General features: G+C 40.7%; 1 protein-coding gene across 1 annotated transcript in view; it reads left to right on the top strand.

Moving 5' to 3' along the window:
* reep5 (receptor accessory protein 5) overlaps positions 1-24,264 on the top strand; it is a 34,839-nt gene extending 10,575 nt beyond the window's left edge. Inside the window, exons 3-5 of the mRNA XM_043710717.1 lie at positions 15,821-15,959; positions 22,342-22,510; positions 23,915-24,264. Of these exons, the coding sequence (XP_043566652.1) occupies positions 15,821-15,959; positions 22,342-22,510; positions 23,915-23,964 (358 nt within the window). The 3' untranslated portion in view covers positions 23,965-24,264. The remainder of the gene's footprint in view (positions 1-15,820; positions 15,960-22,341; positions 22,511-23,914) is intronic.
* Positions 24,265-24,663: the final 399 nt, after the last annotated feature.

Raw genomic sequence — 24,663 nt, 5'->3', positions numbered from 1 at the left:
CAGAAGAAATTCATTCTTTTCAGGTAGCACAGGCTTTGGGGTGGTGACATTTGCTGTGTTCATCTCTGATTCAGAGGTATCTTCAATGCTTGATGAAGGGGGGGGGGGGAGAAGAGTCCACAGTTTCTAGAACCATTAGAAAGGCCGTTGAACAACTGTCATTCAGCCATTGCTGAATTCAGCTATGGACAGCACTGCCTAGTAATGTTAAAGTACACCTAGCGGGGTTTGTGGTCTGTTATTATGACAAATTTACATCTATAAAAGTATTAATGAAACTACCTGACTCCAAATAGAATAGCCAAACCTTCCTTCTCTATCTGGGTGTATTTACACTCTGCATTAGCCAAAGTACTGGATGCGTACACTATTGGGTGCTCCTCTCTATTGGGCCATATGAGCTAGCATTATGCAGATGTCAAATGGGGAAGCATTGCATGTCAATACCAGATCTTGCTTAGGATTTTGGTGTGCCAAAACTTAGAGGGTGATATCTGTTTCTTCACTTGCAAGCTATGGCATGACCAAGTGACCATTTCCAAGGCTGATCCTTTTTAAGAGTTAATGTGAAAGTGCCAGGATGGAGGCCAGGTTATGTATGCACGTTTCTTAATAATTCACCAGCTCAAGCAAAGACCAAAGCTTCAGTATAGATGTGGGAGTCAGGACAATTTTGATCGCCATAACCTTATCTTCCAACGTGTGTAACCTTGTCTTGTTGACTTTGTAGCCCAAGTAGGTCACTTGGGGTGCTTGAACAAACACTTTACCCTTCTAAAATGTATGCCCATCTGGGAGAAAGGTCCAAGATCTGTAAGTGCTCCTTATTGGTATTCCGTGTTTTTAGTATGTCATCTGGATAAATGGCAAGGTAGACCTTGTAAAATGTTCTCCATTGCCCACTGAAAAATTGCACAGGCTGACAGTACCCCAAATAGCAGTCTTGTATATTGGTACAAATCCTTATGGGTATTAATTGTAGCATACTTCTGGGAATCCACATCTAACTGAAGTTGCAGGTCCATGTGGCTCATGTCCAGCTTTGTGAAGGACACCGCCACTCCCCCACCTTCATGCGCCAGCTTTACATATAAATCCTCAGCGAGGGATTGGGTATTTATCCAGCTGAGAAAAGCGGTTTACGGTTTGTTTAAAATCACCACAAAAGTGAACTGATTCATCGGGCTTCATAATTGGTACAACCAGTGCTGCTCATTCCGCAAACTGGACTGGTTTGATGATTCCTTCACTTTCAAGCCTTCTGATTTCTGCCTCTACCTTTGCACGTAAAGCAAATTGCACTGGGAAGGCCTTGCAGAATCATGGAATTGCTTCCTGGTCAACATGCAAGGTGCCTTGGCATCTTTTGATCTGTGCACCTTGCTGAAAAATATCCAGGTTTTTAATTGGGGCTTCACACAGGCAGCTATTTTCTAATTGAAAAATATCTTGGTGAATCTTTCTCAACCAATTTTGCCCCATCAAGCTTGGGCTTGGGCCTTTTACCACAATCAGCTACTTCTTGTAAGAGATCGGAACTAAAGTTGTACTCTTAATGTGGAAAAGTTCCTCCGTATAAGTTCTTAGTCTCGCCAATGTCTTACGCAAACTTAAGGGTTGGAATCCAGAGGGAATATTGTTAAAGACTTGTTCAGCAATTACCAAAGTAGCCGTGTCAATATCACCCTCCATCAGAACTAGGTGACCATTTAGCCAGTTGTTTATTTTTATTGGTTCTGATTTGGTGCTAAGCAATTTAAGTGTTCCAAACCAGATGTGGCCTATGAGCTCCCTTATTCCATTTCAGGTGAATGGGACTTTTGCTGTCTTGAGTACACAGCAGCAGCAACTACAATGGCTTATTGGCCTGGATCCTGAAGAAAATTGTAACTATTTGACTGAGGCTTGGCTTTGTTTAGAGATTTTGCTGTGGGCTCACCTAGAGTCCCTCTGTTCAGGATATGTTCTGAGTGTGGCTATGCAATTGCCTTCACTCGCGTGCTGTTCCCCAAGCTCGATTGGACTGGCGAGGATGTCCACTTCCAATTGGAAGACATTACAACTCCTATACTCCACTGGCCACGTTTTCCAATGGTAAAGCCAGTTGTAGTGCCTATTTGAAGTCCAGTTGGGCTTCACATAGGTGCTTTTGCATGATCACGTCATTAATCCCACATACCAACTGGTGTCTCAGCATCTCATTAAGGGTTAAACCAAAGTCAGATGCTTCTGACAGTCATCTTGACCTAGCCAAAAATCCTAATAGGATTCCCGGGTTCTCAAATTGCTGACTAAAACAGCATCTCCAAATTAGAGACCGCTTGGGGTCATAATATTCCTTCACTAAATTTGTCCATTTTTGAAAGGTTTTAGTATCTGGTGCCTAAGGGAAAATTAGGCTCCTAATAACCGATTAAAGCTGCAGGTCCACGAGCAGCCAGGAGAATTACACATTGCTTTTCATCTGCCCCAATGTCATTTGTCCAGAAAGAAGAACACATTCTTTCCACGAACTGGACCCAGTCTTTGACTGTAGGATCAAACCAGCGAAGCTCCCCAGATAATAGCATGATGCCAGAAATGCTTGCCCCTACTCAAAAGACGACTGTTGCGAGCGAATTTCTTCAGGAGTGTGCTTTTCTCTCATCACCACTGAAATAACTCCAGAGTCCAGTATTCCGGTACCAAGTCATCCTTTATTAAAGGTGAGAGTCCTTGACATTAATTCAGCTTCCTTAGAACCTAGTCTAAGTGATCTGAACTTCTGGCAGTCCTGTTTTTTTTTTTCCTTTTTTTTTTCTTTTTTTTTCCAGCTCTGAGTGGAAAGAATGTCTGACACTCCCCATTTTTTTTTTCTTTTAATCCCCACACTACCACCTAACTGCGGTAGTGCTTATTTTCCCCTCCAACTCTATTTTGATTTAATCCCTGCCCTCCCCTTCACTGTTTGATCACACAGCATTGCCTTTTGTGAAGGGCACTGCTTGTCACTGGCCACTCGGGTGTTTTCCTATCTTCCTGGTGGTGGAAATTGAGTAAAGATTCGTGCACCTTGTGTCTCACTGTGTCTCACACCTGCACACACGCACACCATGGGTGCTGGGGAAAAAATAAGCAGTCCTGTTTATTTTTTTTTCAAGATGCTACATGACACCATTTTAATTCAAACATTATAGATCAATACTCTATTTTACACACCTCAATCATGTACTGTCTACATCCTGTTCTCAATTTTATTTATACATTAAATACAACTATGTATCATGTGACATGATTCTCATTTTATTAATGAGCAAAGATCAGAAAGTCGAAATAATTTCTTTTAAGTCACAATATTTTGATGTTTAATCATACAACACACCATAGTATTCACTATGAAATAAGATTAGTAACATGCAGTTCAGGCCTCCTAACAAAGTGGCTTGATACTTGTGTGAATGCACATCACCTTTGGGAAAATCAAGCATAAAAATATACAAGATAGTGACTACCATCCCAGCAGTCCTGTTTATTTTTTTTTCCTTGTTTTTTTTTCTTAAACACCCACACTACCACCTAAGTGCGGTAGTATTTATTTTATCCCCAGCACCCATGGTGTGTGTGTGCGCGCAGGTGTGAGACACAGTGAAAGACACAAAGTGCACGAATCTTTATTCAATTTCCACCACCAGGAAGATAGGAAAACACCCGGGTGCAGTCCTGTTTATTTTTTTTTTTCTTTTTTTTATTAACCCCCACACTACCACCTAAGTGCGGTAGTGCTTATTTTATCCCCAGCACCCATGGTGTGTGTGTGCAGGTGTGAGACACAGTGAAAGACACAAAGTGCATGAATCTTTATTCAATTTCCACCATCAGGAAGATAGGAAAACACCCGGGTGCAGTCCTGTTTATATCTGTCAGCCAGGGCTCCCTGATTGGACCAAATTAATAGTTCGAATCAGGGAACTCAGAGGTCCACCTGGCTGACCTCATTACAATCATTGCAATGGGTAGTGGCATGTTCGTAATCTCTCTTTAGTAATAAAGGTTCACTGCATTTCTTTTGATTTTTCTTTTAGAAACAAAATAATTAAATTTGTTGCACTCAGATACTTGAGTGACCACAATTGTGGGAAGGTTCCCTTGCCTTTTGGCCGTTGTACCGAATTGTAGGAGTGCAACAAAAAGATGTCTGCAAATAAATCCTTAGTAAGCTGTGCTACAAGCAGGACGTCATAGTGTGCTTTCCAGTATCACCTATGTAGTCTTGTTAATTGCAATGGAGCTGATATTGGTTGTTTCCTCTAATTGATACCAGATCTATGGGTCAGTGGTGTTTAGAAATGCTTGAGGGTTTCTGTGGCAGCAAGATTTTTACGTCACCCAAGTATCAATACCGTTCCTGTTTTTAAAAAATGGGAAGCATTTTCTACCAAAGTATGAGCTTTTCTGTCCCCTTTCATAACCTATGTAAATCACTTTTTTTTTCTACATTCTGTCTCCAACAGCTGTTCTAACTATGGGAAACCATGACATCATTTCTTATCTAGCTTTGTTCACCGTAGTGGTCTCCATTTTGAAGTGTTCAACTAAATATTAAATTCCCTTTTCTTGTTATGAACAAAAGTTGACATCCTCCTGTTTGCAGCATTTTCTGCTTTTGATTTCCAGCATTTATTTTATTCGCATTTTTGTTCTTCCTATCTTGTGTTCTTGCATCCTACAGCCAAATATTTGAATGCTTGACACTCTCTTGGGGGGAGGGGGTGCTCATAATTCATTTAATTTCTGTTTGTTAGGGCTGTGTGCAAACTGACTTATGTTTTCAACATTACGTTACTGACTACATTTCAGTAATCACTTTCTGATCACTGCGCAGTGACTGTGCCGTGATAGCTGCCGTACTAAAAACTGTCTCATACTTGAGTTTCAATATAACTAGAGAATTGCAATTTGGTAGCTGGTGGAAAGGTCAGCTGGTGGTGGCATTGTGCATGATGACAGTTTTAAACGGTTAAACCAAGCAATGTAAAAAAGAATTGGGAAGAATGATAATATCAGTGGTGTTCATTTTGTTCCTTCAATTTGTTTTAATTGCATTTTACCTGGTCATAGAGGATTTATTGGAGGTTGAAGTTTTTGAATGATGAATAAACTTTCTACTATCCTGAGCTGACTGTCATTTAATAGTTACTATCTGGGTTACTATTTAATTAGTCACTTGACATTAAGCCTACTACAATGAGTCAGGAAAATGGAAAATTCATCTGTTAATCTCCAAAGAGAGGTTCTATGTCTGCTATTAATATAAAGATCTGGTTTCATTTGCTGAGATTGGGGAGCAAATTAACTATCCAATCTAGCAGAATCTGCTGAAGGGAGACTGAGCTGCAGTTATGGATTGAGGATAATGCCAATGAAATAAACAGGATTGCGGAGAGAAGACCAGGAGAGTAGCAGAAGGATGGGGTGAAAACTTTTGCCATCCTTTTAGCTGCAACAGATACTGTGGACGAAACTGTGGATTTGGCATAAAGAGTTGAACTGTTGAAATGTAACTTTTGTTTGGAAGGTGTGTTTGCAAAGATACAATTATCCTAAAATTCCTGAAAAAGAAAATCAAATTTGTACCTGGGATACAAAAATTTGACTTAGGCACTGAACAGTTGGTGTGTAATTTATAGCCTGTTAAACATCCAATGGAAATACATGTATACACATGGGCCAGAGAATTCATATACCAAGTAAGAAAAAGATGATGTGAAAGTAAAGTAATACAAATGTAGGATTGTTAAGATGTAGTTAGATATTTTCAACAGGGATTGCAAAAATAGTGGTGAAATTGCTTCCTTTTTTTGTTGAAAGAAGGTTTTGGTCACATCTGTGGAGAATTCCGCACTATTCGATTCATGCCTTTTGAATTTTTTGTTCATCTGAATTGTCTGAACGGTTAGGTGGAGCCTTTAATTTAACAATTATGATACTGCACAGTCTGTATAGGATTGTACAGGAAATGTGACACAAAAAAAGCCGATCAGCCTAACTACATGTGCACATTCATGTTTGTGCTTGATCTGAGCTTCCTCAATCTAATTCTGTGATCATAACCCTCTATTTCTTTCTCTCTCTCATGCTTGTCAAACCTTTTTTCCTTAAGCATCAATATTTTTGAAGTGGATTTTAATGAATAGCTATTAACTTTAGTGAGAGGTCTTGCATTTAGTTGGCGCTTAATAGTGTTAATGGTTGTATGTCTATGTTTAATGCTGGATGTATAATTTTGAGAATTTACAGTTGTATTACATCAGAGTATCATTGGAAAATCATATAAAAATCAATGTTCTGTGAAAAAATGTAGGCAATGTGAACAGAATTACTGACGTGTATTAAAGTCACAAAGTTGGAAATTTTTTTCATCAACTACTGTTATTTTGTTCATTGTGTCAGCTTTGGAATTGAGACTTGTGTTTTGAAGGTACAGTACCAGCTTGACTCACCTCTTGTCATTTTCTTGTTGAGCACATACTTGGAAACATGAGCAGGACTTTTTTGTGAATTTGTTTGCCAGCAAATTAAGAAAGACATGGGCCTCTGATGTTACACTTTAACAATCCTGCTTTTAATCTAATTTTAGCTTTCCGAATTTTCATTTGTAATTGTCAAGGAAGGCTGGTGAAATCTACTTGTGGCTGCCTGGGGACACCATTTCAATTCAACACTGATTATAGCTACTTTTGTAACTTAAATTACATTTATGTTTATCAAACTAGTTTGTGTAATGTTAAAGAAATATAGGGAAAAATAAATACAAAAGCATTTTGGAGATAGTTTCCAATTTTCAGTTTTAGTACTAACCTCCTTTTTCTCTTTCTTTTTCTTTGTTTCATTTTTGTATGCTAGGGACTGGCAGCATTGCCTTTCCTGTAGGGAGAAGCAGAAGGAATCATCCCCAGTGACCAGTTATAGATAGAGGTTCATGATATGAGAAAAAGAAAAACTTGTGCATATATATAACACTTTTTTGATGTCCTCAGGACTTCCCAAGGTGCTTCATGGCCAGTTAAATACTTTGACGGGTAGTGTCTGATTTCTCTAGACAAATATAGCAGCCAGATTTGTGCACACCAAGACCCCCACACAGAAATGAGACGAAAGGACTGATTAATGTTGAGAAAGAATATTGATGAGGACACTCTGAAAAGTGAGCATTCTCCCCAAGTGTCAATGGCAACATTTGTGTTCAACTGCAAGGTAAAAGGGTCTTGGGTTAGTATCTCAACCAAACACAGTAACTCTAGATTTGTCAGCCTAGATTTATATGTCCAAGTCTAGGTGTTGGACCTCCTGAGGATAGTCTGCAGTGTAGAAAAAGTCAAAATAATTTTTAATATTAATGGTTTAATCAGTAGTAATTGAACAATACTAGATGTACCAACATGCACAATGCAACCACATTCTGTTTACCAATGGTGTGTATCAGCAAATATGTTGGCATTGGATTCTATTGAAATCTGGACTATTGCTGTTAACTCTCTTGTTTTCTAATAATTGCGTGCACTGTTTTGGTTCTATTTGTTTTGTCCCTCAGAAGTTGGAAACTCCCAATTAGTAATCAAGTACAGCAATAGTTGAAGATTCCTTTTTTCCTAAATATTAAAAACTACTAACTTGGTTGCAAGTACACATTTAATTTCTATAGCAAAGCATCTTGTCCTTAGAGCAAATCTTTTCTATTTATATGATTCATATGTTTTTTCAATAAACTATATGTTGAAGCTTTATATCTTGCATATATCAGGATACTTTTTCAAGAATATTAATGTAATGAGAAACAGTATTTATACAGAATGAGAAAAGAGTGTTGATTGCACGCTGTTGTTGCTTAGAGAATGCACCAGTTGGATGACTGATTATTAATTGCTTCATTTATGTAAATGAACCAGAGAATGACTGTTGACTATATTAACTAAAGATATGGACACCTATTGTGCAATAGACCTCTGTGCATTAATATATGTAGCTTCAAGAATGTACATGTACGCCAAAATGAGAACCCAACTGATGATTTTAAATTGGTTGTTAGTGTAATTCTTAACACAGTCACAATAATTTAGCAAATGTTTTCCAGTTGTGATTCACATCTAACAAACGTGTAAAATCAAAGCATGAGTAGGCCATTCAACCCTTCGTGCCTGCCCTGCCTCTCAGAATGATTGTGGCTGATATTCCAATTTTGTTCCCACTTGCCTTCTCATAATTTTTGATTCCTTTAGTTCTATGAACTTTCTCTAACTCCTTGAAAAAACATTCAAATGTTTTGGTCTTGACCACTTGCAGTGGCAATAAATTCCACAGGTTTCACACTCCGGGTGAATAAATTTCTTCTCATCCCAGTCCTAAATGGCACACCCCATGTCCACAAACTGCGACTCCTGGTTCTGGATCCCTGGTCATTGGGAACATTGTGTTTATCCTGTACAGTTCTTTCAGAATTATGTTGACAACCAATTGAAGATTGTCATTTCAGGGTCATTGTCACATGCTTGCACATACTGAAGGCACATATATTAAGACATGTGGCCCTGTACTCTGCAGACAGACAGAATATGTACACAGCCTGCTTTTTAATCAATTGAACTAAAGAGGTGACAGCCATTCTCTGGTTAATTTCTCAGTACGATGCCTTGACCAATTTGCCTGTTGAAATTTAAGCAAAGCTTGGCAGTTGACTGTCAATGAGCTAATTTGTAAATTCTCCATAGCAACACCTCCTCCAACCAATCACCACTCTAATACAGTATAATATTAGTGCATGACAAAGCTCTGACTGTTTTTTAAAAGCAGTTTTCCAGTTCTACAGTACAAAATGGCCATTTATGTCTATTTTTATTGAAAAATAAAATCTTCACACAAACACCTCTGCGGTGAGATAAATTAGAAGAAGGCTTGAACAGAATAGTTCAACTTAATTTTACATTTTAAAAGTAAAAATGCATGAAAGCATTTGCACTGAATGAAATTTTAAGACTACTTAGTATTTGCTGCAATAATCAAATTTTAGCACCAATATCCTGAGTCAAAACTTTTTAGCAATTCTGTGAATCGTGTTTAATGTGATTCACTTTACTGTGTATAGAGAGCACTGGCTGAGTTAACATGTAAGGAAAAATTTTCTTTGGTTTTCTAAAGTCATAAACTAATGTTCCTAGCAAATATATGAATAATAGGTATTGCAGGTACTAGTAAAGTAGTGTGGATAATTTTTAAACACTCCAGTTGCAATAAAACACGAAAGACTTTTCTGCTACAGAAGGAATAGAGTTTTAATTAAATTGTCTTCAAATTATTGGAAAATCTTTTAAATCCAATTTTTCATCTTCCAAACTTTGACAAGAAGTGGGTATTGCATGCTATAGTAGTTTTTATTGCCTATCTCTAACTCACATTGAGAAGGTGATGGTGAATTGCTGCCTTAAACCACTGGAGTCCATGAAGGACATGTACCCCCACGGTACTATTACAAAGGGATTTGAGGATCTGGGGCACATTATCACCTAGTGGAATTGCCACCCCATTGAAAGATGCACCTTTGGGCCCTGGTTGATTTTTTTCAAACCTGAAAATCACTTGCATAGATATATTATACATCACTGTAGTGGTGTGCTCTGTAACTGCTACTGTGCTTGCCTGCAGCTGGGGTGGAGAATGGTCTATAAAGGAGACAAGATGACAAAGTTGTTAGTAACAGATGTGTTTTCAAAGTGAATCTGTGATTGATGAAATAAATTTCTAGACTGCTTAAATTTAATGGTAAATACGTTTTTTTTCTCAAGGGAAAATTAGGTCCTGAAAACAAGAGAAGCTGTAGAATTTCTGCCGTGCCTGCCTTTTTCCTGTACTGAAAATTGGCAGACGGTCAGCAGGATGTCTCAGCCCTTGTTATTTGAGATAACCAGCACTAACCAAGCTGTTATGGCAATTTCACCTCGAGGTTCTGGCTTGCTAAATCTTAAAGTAGTGAATAAAGGCATCACGGCTAGACAACGGTTAAACATTATTCAACAAGGCGAATGTAGGCAACATTAGATCTTGGGGCTCGCCCCTGTTAAGTGCTATGAGCTACACTGGCTTGGTGATGAACCACTGTTTCATTTTAGACATGGTTTCAATACTAAACATTCTTATGCTGTGCTCAAACTGGACTGAATGCAGAATAAACCTCTGTTCCCTCCAGTCTGCTAGATGGTTTGCTTCACTTTCAGAAAAATAACCTTCATCTCTTCAGGGAAATGTTAGCAATTGATGATTTATTGAAATCCATCATGCATTCATAATTTAGTATGAACAAAAAATTAAATGTTCAAGAATATTAACATATTCAGTATTGGCAGTGAGGATGTTTTTATAAGGACTTAAGACCATAAGAGACAGGAGTGGAGGAAAGGCCATTCGGCCCATCGAGTCTACTCCACCATTTAATCATGGCTGATTGGCATTTCAACTCCACTTAACCCCACTCTTCCCCCAGCCCTTAATTCCTTGCGAGATCCAGAATTTATCAATCTCTGCCTTGAAGACATTTCATGTCCCGGCCTCCACTGCGCTCCATGGTAATGAATTCCACAGGCCCACCACTCTGTCTGAAGCAATGTCTTATTTCCATTCCAAATTGGACCACCTCTAATTCTAAGGCTATGCCCACAGGTCCTAGTCTCCCCGCCTAATGGAAACAACTTCCCAGTGTCCACCCTTTCTAAGCCATGCATTATCTTGTAAGTTTCTGAGATCTCCCCTCAACCTTCTAAACTCCATTGAATACAATCCCAGGATCCTCAGCCGTTCATCATATATTAGGCCTACCATTCCAGGGATCACACATGTGAATCTCTGCTGGACACGCTCCAGTGTCAGTATATCTTTCCTGTGGTGTGGGGCCCAAAATTGGACACAGTGTTTGAAATGGGGCCCAACTACAGCTTTATAAAGTCTCGGAAGCACATCGCTGCTTTTATATTCAAACCCTCTTGAGATAAATGAAAACATTACGTTCGCTTTCTTAATCACAAACTCAATCTGCAGGTTAACCTTCAGAGAATTCTAGACTAGCACTCCCAGGTCCCTTTGTACTTTGGCTTTATGAACTTTCTCACTGTTCAGAAAATAGTCCAAGCCTGTGTTTTTTTTCCCCCAGAGTGCAAGACCTCACATTTTCTCATGTTGGATTTCATCAGCCATTTCATGGACCACTCTCCTAAACTTGCTAAATCTTTCTGCAACCTCTCCACCTTCTCAGTACTACCTGCCTGTCCATTTAACTTCATATCATTGGCAAGCTTCGCCAGAATGCCCCCAGTTCCTTGATCCAGAACATTAATATATAAAATGAACAGCTGCAGCCCCCAACATTGAACCCTATGGGACACCACTTGTCACCAGCTACTGTTCTGAAAAAGAGCCTTTTATCCCAACTCTCTGCCTTCTGTCAGACAGCCAATCCTCAATCCATGCCAATAGCTCACCTTGAACACCATGGGCCCTCACCTTACTCAGCAGCCTCCAGTGAGGCACCTTATCAAAGGCTTTTTGGGAGTCTAGATAGATGACATCCACTGGGTTTCCCTGATCTAACCTACTTGTTACCTCTTCAAAGAATTCTAACAGGTTTGTCAGGCATGACTTCCCCTTACTAAATCCATGCTGACTTGTTCTAATCTGACCCTGCACTTCCAATAATTTAGAAATCTCATCCTTAACAATGGATTCTGGAATTTTACCAACAACTAAGGTTAGGCTAATTGGCCTATAATTCTCCATATTTTGTCTTGATCCTTTCTTGAACAAGGGGGTTACAACAGTGATTTTCCAACCATCTGGGACTTTCCCTGACTCCAGTGACTTTTGAAAGATCACAACCAATGCCTCCGCTATTTTCATAGCCACCTCTCTCTGAACTCTAGGATGTAGCCCATTGGGGCCAGGAGATTTATCAATTTTTTTTGATCTTTAGCTTTTCTAGCACATGGTCTTTTTGTAATGGCTACCATACTCAAGTCTGCCCGACTCTCCTTAATTGTTGGGATATTACTGCTGACTGATGCAAAGTGCTTATTAAATTCTTTAGCTATTTCCTGATCTCCCACCACTAGCCTTGTAACATCAATTTGGAGCGGCCCCATGTCTACTTTTGCCTCTCATTTGTTTCTTATGTATTGAAAGAAACTTTTACTATCATTTCTAATATTACTGGCTAGCCGACCTTCGTATTTGAACCTTTCCTTCCTTATTTCTCTCTTTGTTATCCTTTGTTTATTTTTGTAGTCTTCCCAATCTTCTGATTTCCCACTGCTCTTGGTCAATATATAGGCTCCTTTTCTTTGAAACGTTTCCTGATTTCCTTTGTCAGCCATAGCTATCTAATCTATCCCCCCGCCCAACCAAGATAACCTTTCTTTTCTTTGTGATGAACCTCTATTGTGTCCTAAATTACACCCAGAAACCCCTGCTATTGTTACTGTACTGGCTTCCCCGTGAGGCTTTGCTTCCAGTTGATTTTCGTCAATTCCTCTCTCATGCCTCTGGAATTACCTTTATTTAACTGTCGCACCATTACATCCGATTTTTGCCTTCTGTCTTTCAAATTACAGACTGAACTCTACCATATTATGATCGCTGCCTCCTAAGTGTTCCCTTACTTTAAGATGTTTTATAAAGTCTGGCTCATTACATAGCACTAAGTCCGGAATAGCCTGCTCCCTTGTGGGCTCCATCACAGTCTGTTCCAAAAAGCCAACCTGTAAGCATTCCGTGAATTCCCTTGCTTTGGATACACCAGCAACATTATTCACTCGGTCCACCTGCATATTGAAGTCCCCCATAATCATCATGACCTTGCCTTTCTGACCTGCCCTATCTATTTCCCGGTACATCTTGCAGTTCTGGTCCTGACCACTGTTGGGAGGTCTGTACATAACTCCCATTATGGTTTTTTGCCTTTGTGGTTCCTCAACTCCACCCACACAGAGTCCACATCATCTGACCCTGTGTCATTCAGTGCCATAGATTTAATTTCATTCTTAACTAACAAGACAACCCCACCCCCTCTGTCCACCTCCTTGTCTTTTCAATAATTTGTAAATCCTTGGATGTTTAACTGCCAATCCTGAACCCCCTGCAACCACATCTCTGTGATGACTACCACATCATAATTATTCACGATGATTTTGTGTTACTAATTCATCTAATTTGTTACGAATACTATGAGCATTCAGGTAGAGTGTTTTAATGCTAATTTTCATATACTCGTGATTTCCAACATCTCTAGTAATATGTCCTAAGTTATCCTTTTTTTTGCTTCATTCCTAATCTGCCTTGAATTTAAACCAAAACCATGAACACATGCTAACCTGCTGTTTATCTGCTGACTCCATACTCCGTCGTTTTCCCTTCGCCTCCCCGAGTCCTAATGGCCACCCTATTTATTTTCTTTCGCCAGAACATTGGTTCCATATCGGTTCAGGTGGAGACCATCCCATCCCATCAGTACAGATTTCCCCCTCCCCACCCCGGTTCCAAAACTGATGCCAATGTCCATGAAATGGAATCCCTCTTTCCCACACCAATCTCTTAGCCACGCGTTTGCTTCCCTAATTTACTTATCCCTATGCCAATTAGCATGTGGCTAAGGCAGTAATCTGGACATTATGACCCTCGAGGACCTATTCTTCAATTTCCTTCCTAGTGCTTGCTACTTCCCAAACAGGTCCTCCTTTCCTAGCTTTGCCTATGTTGTTAGTCCCAACGTGGACCACAACAACTGGATCTTCTCCCTCCTGCTCCAATATCTTTTCAAACCAGTCTGAGATGTCTTGTACTGTGGTACTGGGCAGGCAACACACCATGTGGGACTCCAGATATGGCTCACAAAGGATACTATCTGTTCCCCCTAATCACAGAATCCCTGATAACAACTACTTGTCTTTTTGCTCCCCCTCTTGAGTGGCCTTCTGTACCATGGTGTCATGGTCAGCTAGCTCATCCACCCCACAGCCCTTTTCCTCATCCATACAGGGAGCAAGAATCTCATACCTGTTGGACAAGGTAAAGGGCTGAGGCTCCTCCACCCCTGAACTCCAAATCCCCCTACCTGCCTCATTTACAATCACACCCTGTTGTCCTTGATCACTAACTGAATTTGAATCTACCAGGCGTGACTGCCTCCTGAAACAAAACGGCCAGGTAACTCTTCTCCTCCCAGATGTGCTGCAGTGTTTGAAGCTCAGATTCCAGATCATCAACTCTGATCCGGAGTTCTTCCAGCAACCAACACTTGCTGCAGATGTGGTCACTGCCATTCACAATGGGATCAGCCAGCTCCCACATCGTACAGCTACAGCACATCACCTGCCCAGCCATCTCTGCTTAGTTAATTAATTTATACAAATTTGAGTCAAATGATTCCTAGTACTTCTCTGTGGTCTTATTCAACTAATCAACTAACAGTAAAGTTTTAATTAATCACACGATACACAAGAAATATCAATTGAAACACCTTACTTTAGCTACACATGAGCATCCTTTTTTTTTTGGTTAGAGATATACCCAGCAGCCCTCTGTTCCTTGCTGTGACCTCTTCCTCAGTTGCTCCTTTAAAAATGGTTTGTGTGCTCTCTCTTCCTGGCAGCCCTCTGTTCTCTCTGCCCTCTCTCCTCGCCGCTCTGTAAAAATAGAACTTCTGGCGGCCATATTGGGAAAATAGCCTCCTTTACCGGAGTGGTTCTAATTAGACAACAAGATGATTGTCACAGTAAACTGAAGGTACTACGTAAAATTGCCCTCAATCTGCTTGAAATATGAAAAGGATATCTGTTAAATTTATTGGTAAAATTAATCTACCATGTTGTTTGTGTATGGTATCACAGCCAAAAATAGAAATGTACTCCAGTCACATGGCGAGCATTCATAATAGGAATTTATCGCCTTTGTCAAACGCTCCACTGTTAATTGAGTTACAAATTCATTTAAATTTTACTTGAAAAGAGGCCTGAGGTTTAAGTACATGAATCATTTCAGGGACAGCTCACAAAACCATATTTATAACTACTGTTGTTCAATGGATAAACATTATTCAGTACATTTGTGCCAGTCACCCCATTGTATTGCTCGAAGCTAACACAATCAGATGTATTACTAATTGTACCTAACATTTTCCTTTGTTTGCTAAATCTAGCATTTACAGCAAGTGGAGCTAAAGACTGCATGTGGCATAGTGAACTAGAAGATCACTGCTTCACTTGCGTGGAAAATTCAACCTTTGTGCTGATTTGAGTTGATCTTATCTGCAGTAGTTCTTAACCTTGGTCTGGTGGCACTAAGATAGAGAAAAATAAGTTGAGCTACCAATCCTTACTCCTAGAATGCAAGTGATGGGACCAGAATGAAGTGACAATGGTAATGATGTCAACTCTGCCTTCTGTGGCCAACTGTTCATTTGAAGCTCAGTATAGATATAAAAGCTGTATGGATAAAATATTTAAAGTTAGCTGTTGCAGCACTATAATCCAGCAAGGGTAAGTATCATCAATAAATAAAAATACTTTGAAAAACACTATGTACTCAATGTATACCTTCCTGGTGGGAGTTTTACAAATTTGTTTCACCAGGAATCTAGTTAAGCACACAGTGAATTTCTTTGGCTTTACATGTCACTTGGATTGCCCATATTAGAAAGTGATGCAATGTACCTAGACTTTCTGCAAGTTTTATTTGTTAAAGATAGATTTAAAATGAGCTTACTTTGTGCTGTTGAAATATTTGGTAAGTTTACTTTTCTTCCGTACAGAATCAAGGCTATCGAAAGCCCAGGTAAAGACGACGATACAATATGGCTGATGTACTGGGTAGTATATGGTCTCTTCAGTGTAGGTGAATTCTTTTCTGACATCTTCTTTTCCTGGTTTCCTTTTTATTACATATTCAAGGTAAGTAGAAATTATTTTATAATCAATTTGCATTGTAAAGTACATTAATGATTATTCTTGTCATTAACTGCTAATGCTGATGGCCTAAATATTCAGGCCATTATTAAGACTAACAGTTCATTTTGGTATTGAGGGAATGGAATGAAACTGACAATGAAAGCTTCAGAGCATACTTGGAAGATCATAAAGTATTTGAATGATGAAGACTAGTTGATAGTAAAGAGATTTCAGTTATCTGTAGGAATAATAGGGTGGTTGTGATAGGGAATTTTAACTTTCCAAACATAGACTGGGACTGCCATAGTGTTAAGGTTTTGGATGGAGAGGAATATGTTAAGTACGTGAATGTACCTACTTGAGGGTGCAAAACTTGACCTACTCTTGGGAAATAAGGCAGGGTAGGTGACTGAGGTGTCAGTGGGGGAGCACTTTGGGGCCAGTGACCATAATTCTATTAGTTCTAAATTAGTGACTAATTTAGAACTAATAGAAAAGGATAGACAGGATCTAAAAGTTGAAGTTCTAAACTGGAGGAAGGCAATTTTGATGGTATTAGGCAAGAACTTTCAAAAGCTGACCGGGGTGGGGGGGAGGTGCAGATGTTCACCGATAAAGGTACGGCTGGAAAATGGGAAGCCTTCAGAAATCCCCAGATGCTTCGGTTTCCTCCCACAATCCAAAGATGTGTAGGTCAGGTGAATTGGCCATTCTAAATTGCCTATAGTGTTAGGTGCATTAGTCAGAGGGAAATGGGTCTGGGTGGGTTACTCTTCGGAGGGTCGGTATGGACTGGTTGGGCCGAAGTCTAATCTAATCTAAATGCGATAACGAGAGACCAGAGACAGGATATTTCTGTTAGGATGAAAAGAAAGGCTGGGAGGTATAGGGAATGCTAGATGACTAAAGAAATTGAGGGTTTGGTTAAGAAAAAGAAGGAAGCATATGTCAGCTATAGACAGGGTAGATAAAATGAACCCTTAGCGTATAAAGGCAGTAGGAGTATACTTAAGAGGGAAATCAGGAGGACAAAAAGGGGACATGAGATAGCTTTTGGCAAATAGGGTTAAGGAGAATCCAAAGGGGTTTTTACAAATACATTTAAGAACAAAAGGGTAACTGGGGAGAGAATAGGGCCCCTCAAAGATCAGAGGAGAAAGTGAGGACGGCAGATGCTGGAGATCAGAGCTGAAAATGTGTTGCTGGAAAAGCGCAGCAGGTCAGGCAGCATCCAAGGAACAGGAGAATCGACGTTTCGGGCATAAGCCTGAAGAAGGGCTTATGCCCGAAACGTCGATTCTCCTGTTCCTTGGATGCTGCCTTACATGCGCTTTTCAAGCAACACATTTTCAGCCCCTCAAAGATCAGCAAGGCGGCCTTTGTATGGAGCTGCAGAAGATGGGGGAAGATACTAAACAAATATTTGCATCTGCGTTTACTGTGGAAAAGGAGATGAAAGATATAGAATGTAGAGAAATAGATGGTGACACCTTTAAAAATCCCCATATTACAGAGGAGGAAGTGCTTGATGGCTTGAAACGGCTTGATAAATCCCCAGGACCTGATCAGGTGTACCTGAGAACTGTGGGAAGCTAGGAAAATGATTGCTAGGCCCTTTGCTGAGATATTTGTATCATCGATAGTCACAGGTGAGGTGCTGGAAGACCTGGAGGTTGGCTAACGTGGTGCCACTGTTTAAGAAGGGAGGTAAGGACAAGCCAGAGAACTATAGACCAGTGAGCCTGACGTCAGTAGTGGGCAAGTTGTTGGAGGGAATCCTGAGGGACAGGATGTACATGTATTTGGAAAGGCAAGGACTGACTAGGATAGTCAACATGGATTTGTGCATGGGAAATAAATGTCTCTCAAACTAGATTGAGGTTTTTGAAAAAGTAAGAGGATTGATGAGGGCAGAGCAGTGGATGAGATCTAATATGGACTTCAATAAGCATTCGACAAGGTTCCCTGTGGGAGACTGGTGAGCAAGGTTAGATCTCATGGAATAAAGGGAGAACGAGCCATTTGGATACAGAACTGGCTCAAAGGCAGAAGACAGAGGGTGATGGTGGAGGATTGTTTTTCAGACTGGAGGCCTGTGACCAGTGGGGTGCCACAAGGATCAGTGCTGGGTCCTCTATTTTTTTGTCACTTACTTAAATGATTTGGATGCGAGTATAAGAGGTACAGTTAATAAGTTTGCAAATGACATGAAAATTGGAGGTGTAGTGGACAGCGAAGAAGGTTACTTCAGATTACGATGGGATCTTGATCAGATGGGCCAATGGGCTGGGAAGTGGCAGATGGTGTTCAGTTTAGATAAATGTGAGGTGCTGCATTTTGGGAAAGCAAATCTCAGCAGGAACTTTTACACCTTAATGGTAAGATCCTGGGGAGTGTTGCTGATCAAATAGATCTTGGAGTGCAGGTTCATAGCTCCTTTGAAAGTAGAGTCAGAGTTAGATAGGATAGTGACGAGGGTGTTTGGAATGCTTTCCTTTATTGGTCAGAATATTGAGTGCAGGAGTTGGGAGGTCATGTTGCGGCTGTACAGGACATTGGTTAGGCCACTGTTGGAATATTGCGTGCAATTCTAGTCTCCTTCCTATCAGAAGGATGTTATGAAACTTGAAAGGATTCAGAAAAGATTCGCAAGGATGTTGCTAAGGTTGGAGTATTTGAGCTATAAGGTGAGGTTGAATAGGCGAGGGCTGTTTTCCCTGGAGTGTCGGAGGTTGAGGGGTGACCTTTGTAGAGGTTTATAAATTCATGAGTTGTGATCGGATAAATAAACCAAGTCTTTTCCCTGGCGTGGGGGAGTCCAGAACAGGAGGGCATAGGTTTAGGGTGAGAGGGGAAAGATATCAAAGCGATCTAATGGGCAACCTTTTCACGCAGAGGGTGGTACGTGTATGGAATGGGCTGCCAGAGGAAGTGGTGGAGGCTGGTACAATTGCAACATTTAAAAGGCATCTGGATGGGTATGTGAATAGGAAGGGTTTGGAGGGATATGAGTCGGGTGCTGGCAGTTGGGACTAGATTGGGTTGGGATATCTGGTCGGCATGGACGGGTTGGACCGAAGGGTCTGATTCTGTGCTGTACATCTCTGACTCTAATTTATCCAATCCAAAACATATTGATAGTTCTTTGTACTCTCCCCATATGGACAGGCCAAAGGCAAACAGGTCCTGTGCAAGATACTATTCAGGCGGAAGTGAGTAATGCATGCTGAAATTAGAGTCAAGAGTATGGTGCTGGAAAAGCGTAGCGGGTCAGGTAGCATCCGAGGAGCAGGATTATCAACGTTTTGAGCAAAAGCCCTTCTTCAGGAATGAGGCTGGGAGCCTCAGGGTTGGAGAGATAAATGGCAGAGAGGTGGGGTTGTGGCGGGAAGGTAGCTGAGAGTGCAATAGGTGGATGGAGGAGGAGGGTAAAGGTGATAGGTTGAAGGGGAGAGTTGTGTAGATAGATGGGAAGGAAGATGGACAGATGGGACAGGACAGAGGCGGGGGGTGGTGTGGATGCAGGTTTTTCAATTCCTATGGTGCCAGAGGAAGGTTCCAGGAGGGGAGGGTGGGTTGTTGGGGTGGGGGGGCATGGACCTGACGAGGTAGTTGCGAAGGGAATGGTCTTTACAGAAAGCAGATAGGAGTAGGGAGAGAAATATATCCCTGGTGGTGGGGTTCGTTTGGTGGTGGTGGAAATGGCAGAGGATGATGCAATGTATATGGAGATTGGTGGGGCGGGAGGTGAGGACCTGAGGGGTTCTGTTCTTGTTGCGGTTGGAGCGGTGGGGTTCGAGAGCTGAGGTGTGGGAAGTGGATGAGATGCACTGGAGGGCATCATCAACCACAAGGGAGGGGAAATTGTGGCCTTTAAAGAAGGACATCTGTTGTGTTCTGTGGTGGAACTGGTTCTCCTGCAAGCAGATACAGTGGAGCAATTGCGAATAAGGGATAGCATTTTTGCAGGAGGTGGAGTGGGAGGGGTCTGTGGGTTTGCAGAAAATGTCAGTGTTGAGTCGGTCACCATTTTTGGAGAGGTCCAGGTAAAGTCAAGTTCGGGGTGGAATGTGTTGGTGAAGTTGCTGAACTGTTCAATCTCCTCATGGGAGCACGAGATGGCACCAATGTAGTCCAATGTAGCGGAGGAAAAGGTGGGGAGTGGTGCCAGTGTAACTGCAGAAGGTAGACTGTTCCACATAGCTGACAGAGAGACAGGCATGGCTGTGGCCCATGTGGGTGCCAATTGCTACCCCTTTCGTCTGGAGGAAGTGGGCGGATTCAAAGGAGAAATTGAGGGTGAGGACCAGTTCAGCCAAACAGATTAGTGTCAGTGAAAGGGTACTGGTGGGGACGTCGGGGGAGGGTTAGAGGCCCTAGTCATGGCGGATGGAGCGTATAGGGACGGGATGTCCATGGTGAAGATGAGGCGTTGGGGCCTAGGGAAACTGAGGTCTCGGAGGTGGAGGGCATGGGTGGTGTCTCGGATAAATGTGGGGAGTTCCAGGACCAGGTGGGTAGGACAGTATCGAGCTAAGTGGAGATGAATTTGGTGGGGTAGGAGCAGGCTGAGATGACAGGTCAGCCAGGATAGTGCGGTTTGTGGATTTTGGGTAGGAGGTAGAATTGGTCAGTCAGGGGTTCCTGAACTGAGGTTGGAAGCTTTGGGTGGGAGATCTCCTGAGGTGATGAAGTTGTTTATGGTCTGGGAGGTGAGGTCGTGGTCACGGGGGTGGTAGGAGGAGGTGTCTTCAAGTTGGCACTTGGCTTCAGCGGTGTAGAGGTCAATGTACCAGACTACCACTGCAGGCCCCCCCTCCCCTCCTTTTCTGCTTGTTTGATAGTGAGGTTGGGGTTGGAGCAGAGGGAGTTGAGCGCTGCGTGTTGAGGGTGAGAGGTTGAAGATACTGTCCACCCTGACTAGAAGCCACTGGTTTAGGAGTGTTCTAGAATACACTGCACTTGCCTGAATGTGTACAGCTCCATCAAAGTTCAAAGTTCAATGCCATTCAGGACAAAGTCTGTTTGATTCTCATTCCTTCAAACAATTGCTACCTCTACTGTCAGCATGCAGTGGAAATAATATATACCATTTACATCGTGCACTGCAATGAATTGCTGCCTTTGATAATATTTTCCAAACCACAACTTCTAGCTCCTGGAAACATTTCTACTTGTATGTTTTTGCTTCAAGTGGCACAGCATTCTGACTTCCTTCAAGAATGCTCTGTCAAAATGCTGAGGGCTTATGCCCGAAACGTCGATTCTCCTGTTCCCTGGATGCTGCCTGACCTGCTGCGCTTTTCCAGCAACACATTTTCAGCTATGTCAAAATGCTGTCTTGCTAATAGCGCTGTGGGAATGTAGATTCCACCATTTTTAGAAGGTTGGTCTGAAACCTCTTGAGAGTATTTGGGGGTGGCCAATAAATACTGCTGTTGTGAGCAATGCCCACATCCTGGCATTGAATAAATAAATAGTCTAGGCTTCCTTCCTCTCCATAGAGTATTGTCTCCATAGTGGCCTGTTTTGAAGAACAGGAAGCTCATTTGATTTTAAAGAATTGGCTCTAAATAAGAAACACTTCTTCAGGAGTATTTAGACCATGCTGCTTGAAGATTGAGAGATAGGGATGATGGCTGGTAAAGAATGACTTATAGGGTCGGGGCAGATTACAGGGTATTTGATAAATCAAGAGCTTTGGGAGGTTAAAAACCAAAAGAACTGCGGATGGTCTAAAATCAAACTAAAATAGAAGTTACCGGAAAAACTTAGCAGGTCTGACCGCCTTTGAAAAGGAATCAGTTACGGTTTCGGCTCTGGTGACCCTTGATTGCAGATGGGCAAATCTGATAGCCAGACACAATATTTCTCAAGCTAACTGCAATGTTGCTTCCTGCTTTAGAGCAGATGTAGAGTATTATTTTGGATAACTCAAAGTGAAATCACAAGATGATTTAGGATAATCGTTTGAGACAGCAGAAGGATTTTGCAACAAATATTCATAACATGTTGACTTAAATCAAAATAAGTCATTAACAATCAAAATGCTCCAAGTGGTGATATTTGGAATGACAACTGGTAGGCAAACAAATTTAATAGGAATATAGGTCATTCTGGTATAACATATGTTTTATCAACATGATTAGGCTATAATGCAATTGACAAATTGTGGATGCTGTTTGGATAATGTGAACTTTCTACTGAATGGGTATAGTCATTTTCTGTAGCGATCTTCTACAGCATGATTTTCTGTAGCAGTTTTCCATAGTGCGAGGTTGCAGAGGAACACTATTGCCACGTTATACTAGAATGCACCGTAGCATTGTGGACAAATATAGGATCTCAATCATTTATTTTAATACATCTCTTTGATCATATCTAGTGTGCATTCCTGGTTTGGTGTATGGTTCCCATTGCAAATAATGGCTCTCAAGTGATCTACAAGCGTTTCATTCGCCCTTTCTTTCTGAAACATGAGGCTAAATTGGATGAGGTTGTGAAGAATATTGGTGATCGGGCCTCAGAAGCTGCAGATACTATTAAAGAAAATGGTAAGATTAATAATGTATCATTTACAGCTGCAATATATTCCTTGCATGTCTGCTCCTGTTGAATAGGTCTTTTAAACTACAAAATCTTCAAATGTTTTCTCAGTGATGATATTTTGTGTTTGGAGCTCTTGCAGAATGAATACCCTAACTCAGCCATACTTAATCAAGGAGAAAAAGAATCACTCATCAATATCCGCTCTCATCTGAGTGGGCTGTTTTTTTTAAAAAAAGCAACATTAATACGTTTGGGACAAAATTAGCATCAGCAAACATTACAAATCAGTTACTGTTTTTATTAGTGGAAGTCTTTGTGGCCCTGTGATAGTATCGTTCGTTGCCTTTGAGCCTGGAGGCATCACTTCCATGACTTGATAGCCATGGAAACTATATTTGTAAATGTAGTCAAATATGTTGATTATCAATCCACACATCCTTCTGATATGTCTATGGCATATGAGTTGGAGAGTTCCTGGTTAGTGATGCTTAATGTGGATGCTTAATGCCCCTCCAATGGAAGTGGATGTAATCAGTACTTTACCTACTATACCAGTACAGCAAAGAGGAAAAAGACTCTGCTTTTGTAATGGAGGACGGGTTAACATCAATACAAGCTTCTTAGCCAGGGAATAACAATTTTTTTTTTTGGATGAAACACTAAACCAAGACTTTGTCTATTGTGTCAGAAGAATTGATGGGTCAAGTGCTATTTTTGCAGAACAGGGGACTTTTCCTAGTCACCTGGCTAATATCACTAACACATCATCTAGGCCATTATGAAACAAGTTGTCTTTCCCACTTCTAGCCTATTGCATCTAGAAATGTCAGCTGGGTTTCTTGTTTTGCTGCACTCTGGTTTGGAGTTGCAATGCTGTCATCTCAAGTTAACAGCTTAATTTCCTGTTGAATGTGCTTTGATAACTCCCACTGAGGCAGAGCTTGAGATTTGGTGAAATACTGGATAGTGCGAACAAGGTTATAGGTGTTATTCCAGGCCCCTGCACTGGAATTCCAAAGTACTGTTTTGTATGGCTGCATGAACATCAATTTCAAAAGATGAATGCATATTAATGCTATTTAATGCTGTTAATCAGATCCTGATTATCATAATTCTGGAAAATGGGTGAAGATCAGATTGAACATGAGGGAAATGCTGCACTACTAAAACAGCTTCTCAACATTTACTGTTTGGTCTTCTACTTGGGAAGAAATTATATGTTCCGAGTACCCCAGCATAGAATCCAATACCTCGTAAGATGCAAATAATTCTTTGTTGTTGAAATTGAGTAAGCTGGTTTAGTTGGTAGGCACTGGACAATTGATCTATGCCAGAATGAGCATTTGTGTTTTGCTGGTTTGAAATTAACAATTTGAAGGTACCATCTTTGTTTGTTTGTGTTCTTCTAGCCAAAAAAGCAACAGCAAACTTGATCTTTGAAGAGAAGAAGAGTACTTAAACAATGGCCGATAAAACTCCCTGGAATCGAGTGTGTTAAGATATTGCCTTTGGAAATTTTTTTCAATGCACACTTTAAATGTATTTCTTTATATAACCTATTTGCTCAATTTTATCAAAATCAAAGTGGAAAAATGTATGGTACTCAAATGTAATATTACAATCAGTGTTTAATTGCTTGTTGCAAATATTTCATGGACTATTGCTAATGATGCAGATGCAGTTCTGAGAGTGGCATTTTTCTGGTTTGTCTTGTCCTTTTATTGTCTGATTTAAATGTTCAATAAACTTTTAAAGTTGACTCTCTTGTCACTTTTGAACCAAATGTTAAGTAAACTTGAAAACTGATACCTTTGAGAAAATGCAGTTTTTGCTAAAACAATTGTGTTCTTTGCTGCAGGCTTACAAAAAATAACTAGCTTTCCACAGAAACCAAACAGTTGCATGCCTTTATTTTGTGCTGTATTCATAACTTTTTTAATATCCGAAGTAGAGCTGTATCACTTGCTACGAGAGAGAGGTTTAACTGTGGTTTAAACCGTTCCTTTATTCAATATAATTGTTTTCTTCAAGGCCAGGCCAAGACTGCCAGCGGGGATACAAATTATGTCAAAAGTACATGGGGTTAGCTTAAAGGACCTGGAAATTGTCATCTTTCTTATGCTCGTGGAATAGCAAATAATTGAAAAGTGAAAAGATA

Source organism: Chiloscyllium plagiosum, chromosome 2 (assembly GCF_004010195.1).
Source record: "Chiloscyllium plagiosum isolate BGI_BamShark_2017 chromosome 2, ASM401019v2, whole genome shotgun sequence".
NCBI lineage: Eukaryota > Metazoa > Chordata > Chondrichthyes > Orectolobiformes > Hemiscylliidae > Chiloscyllium > Chiloscyllium plagiosum.
This window is presented reverse-complemented; position numbering and strand designations above follow the sequence as displayed.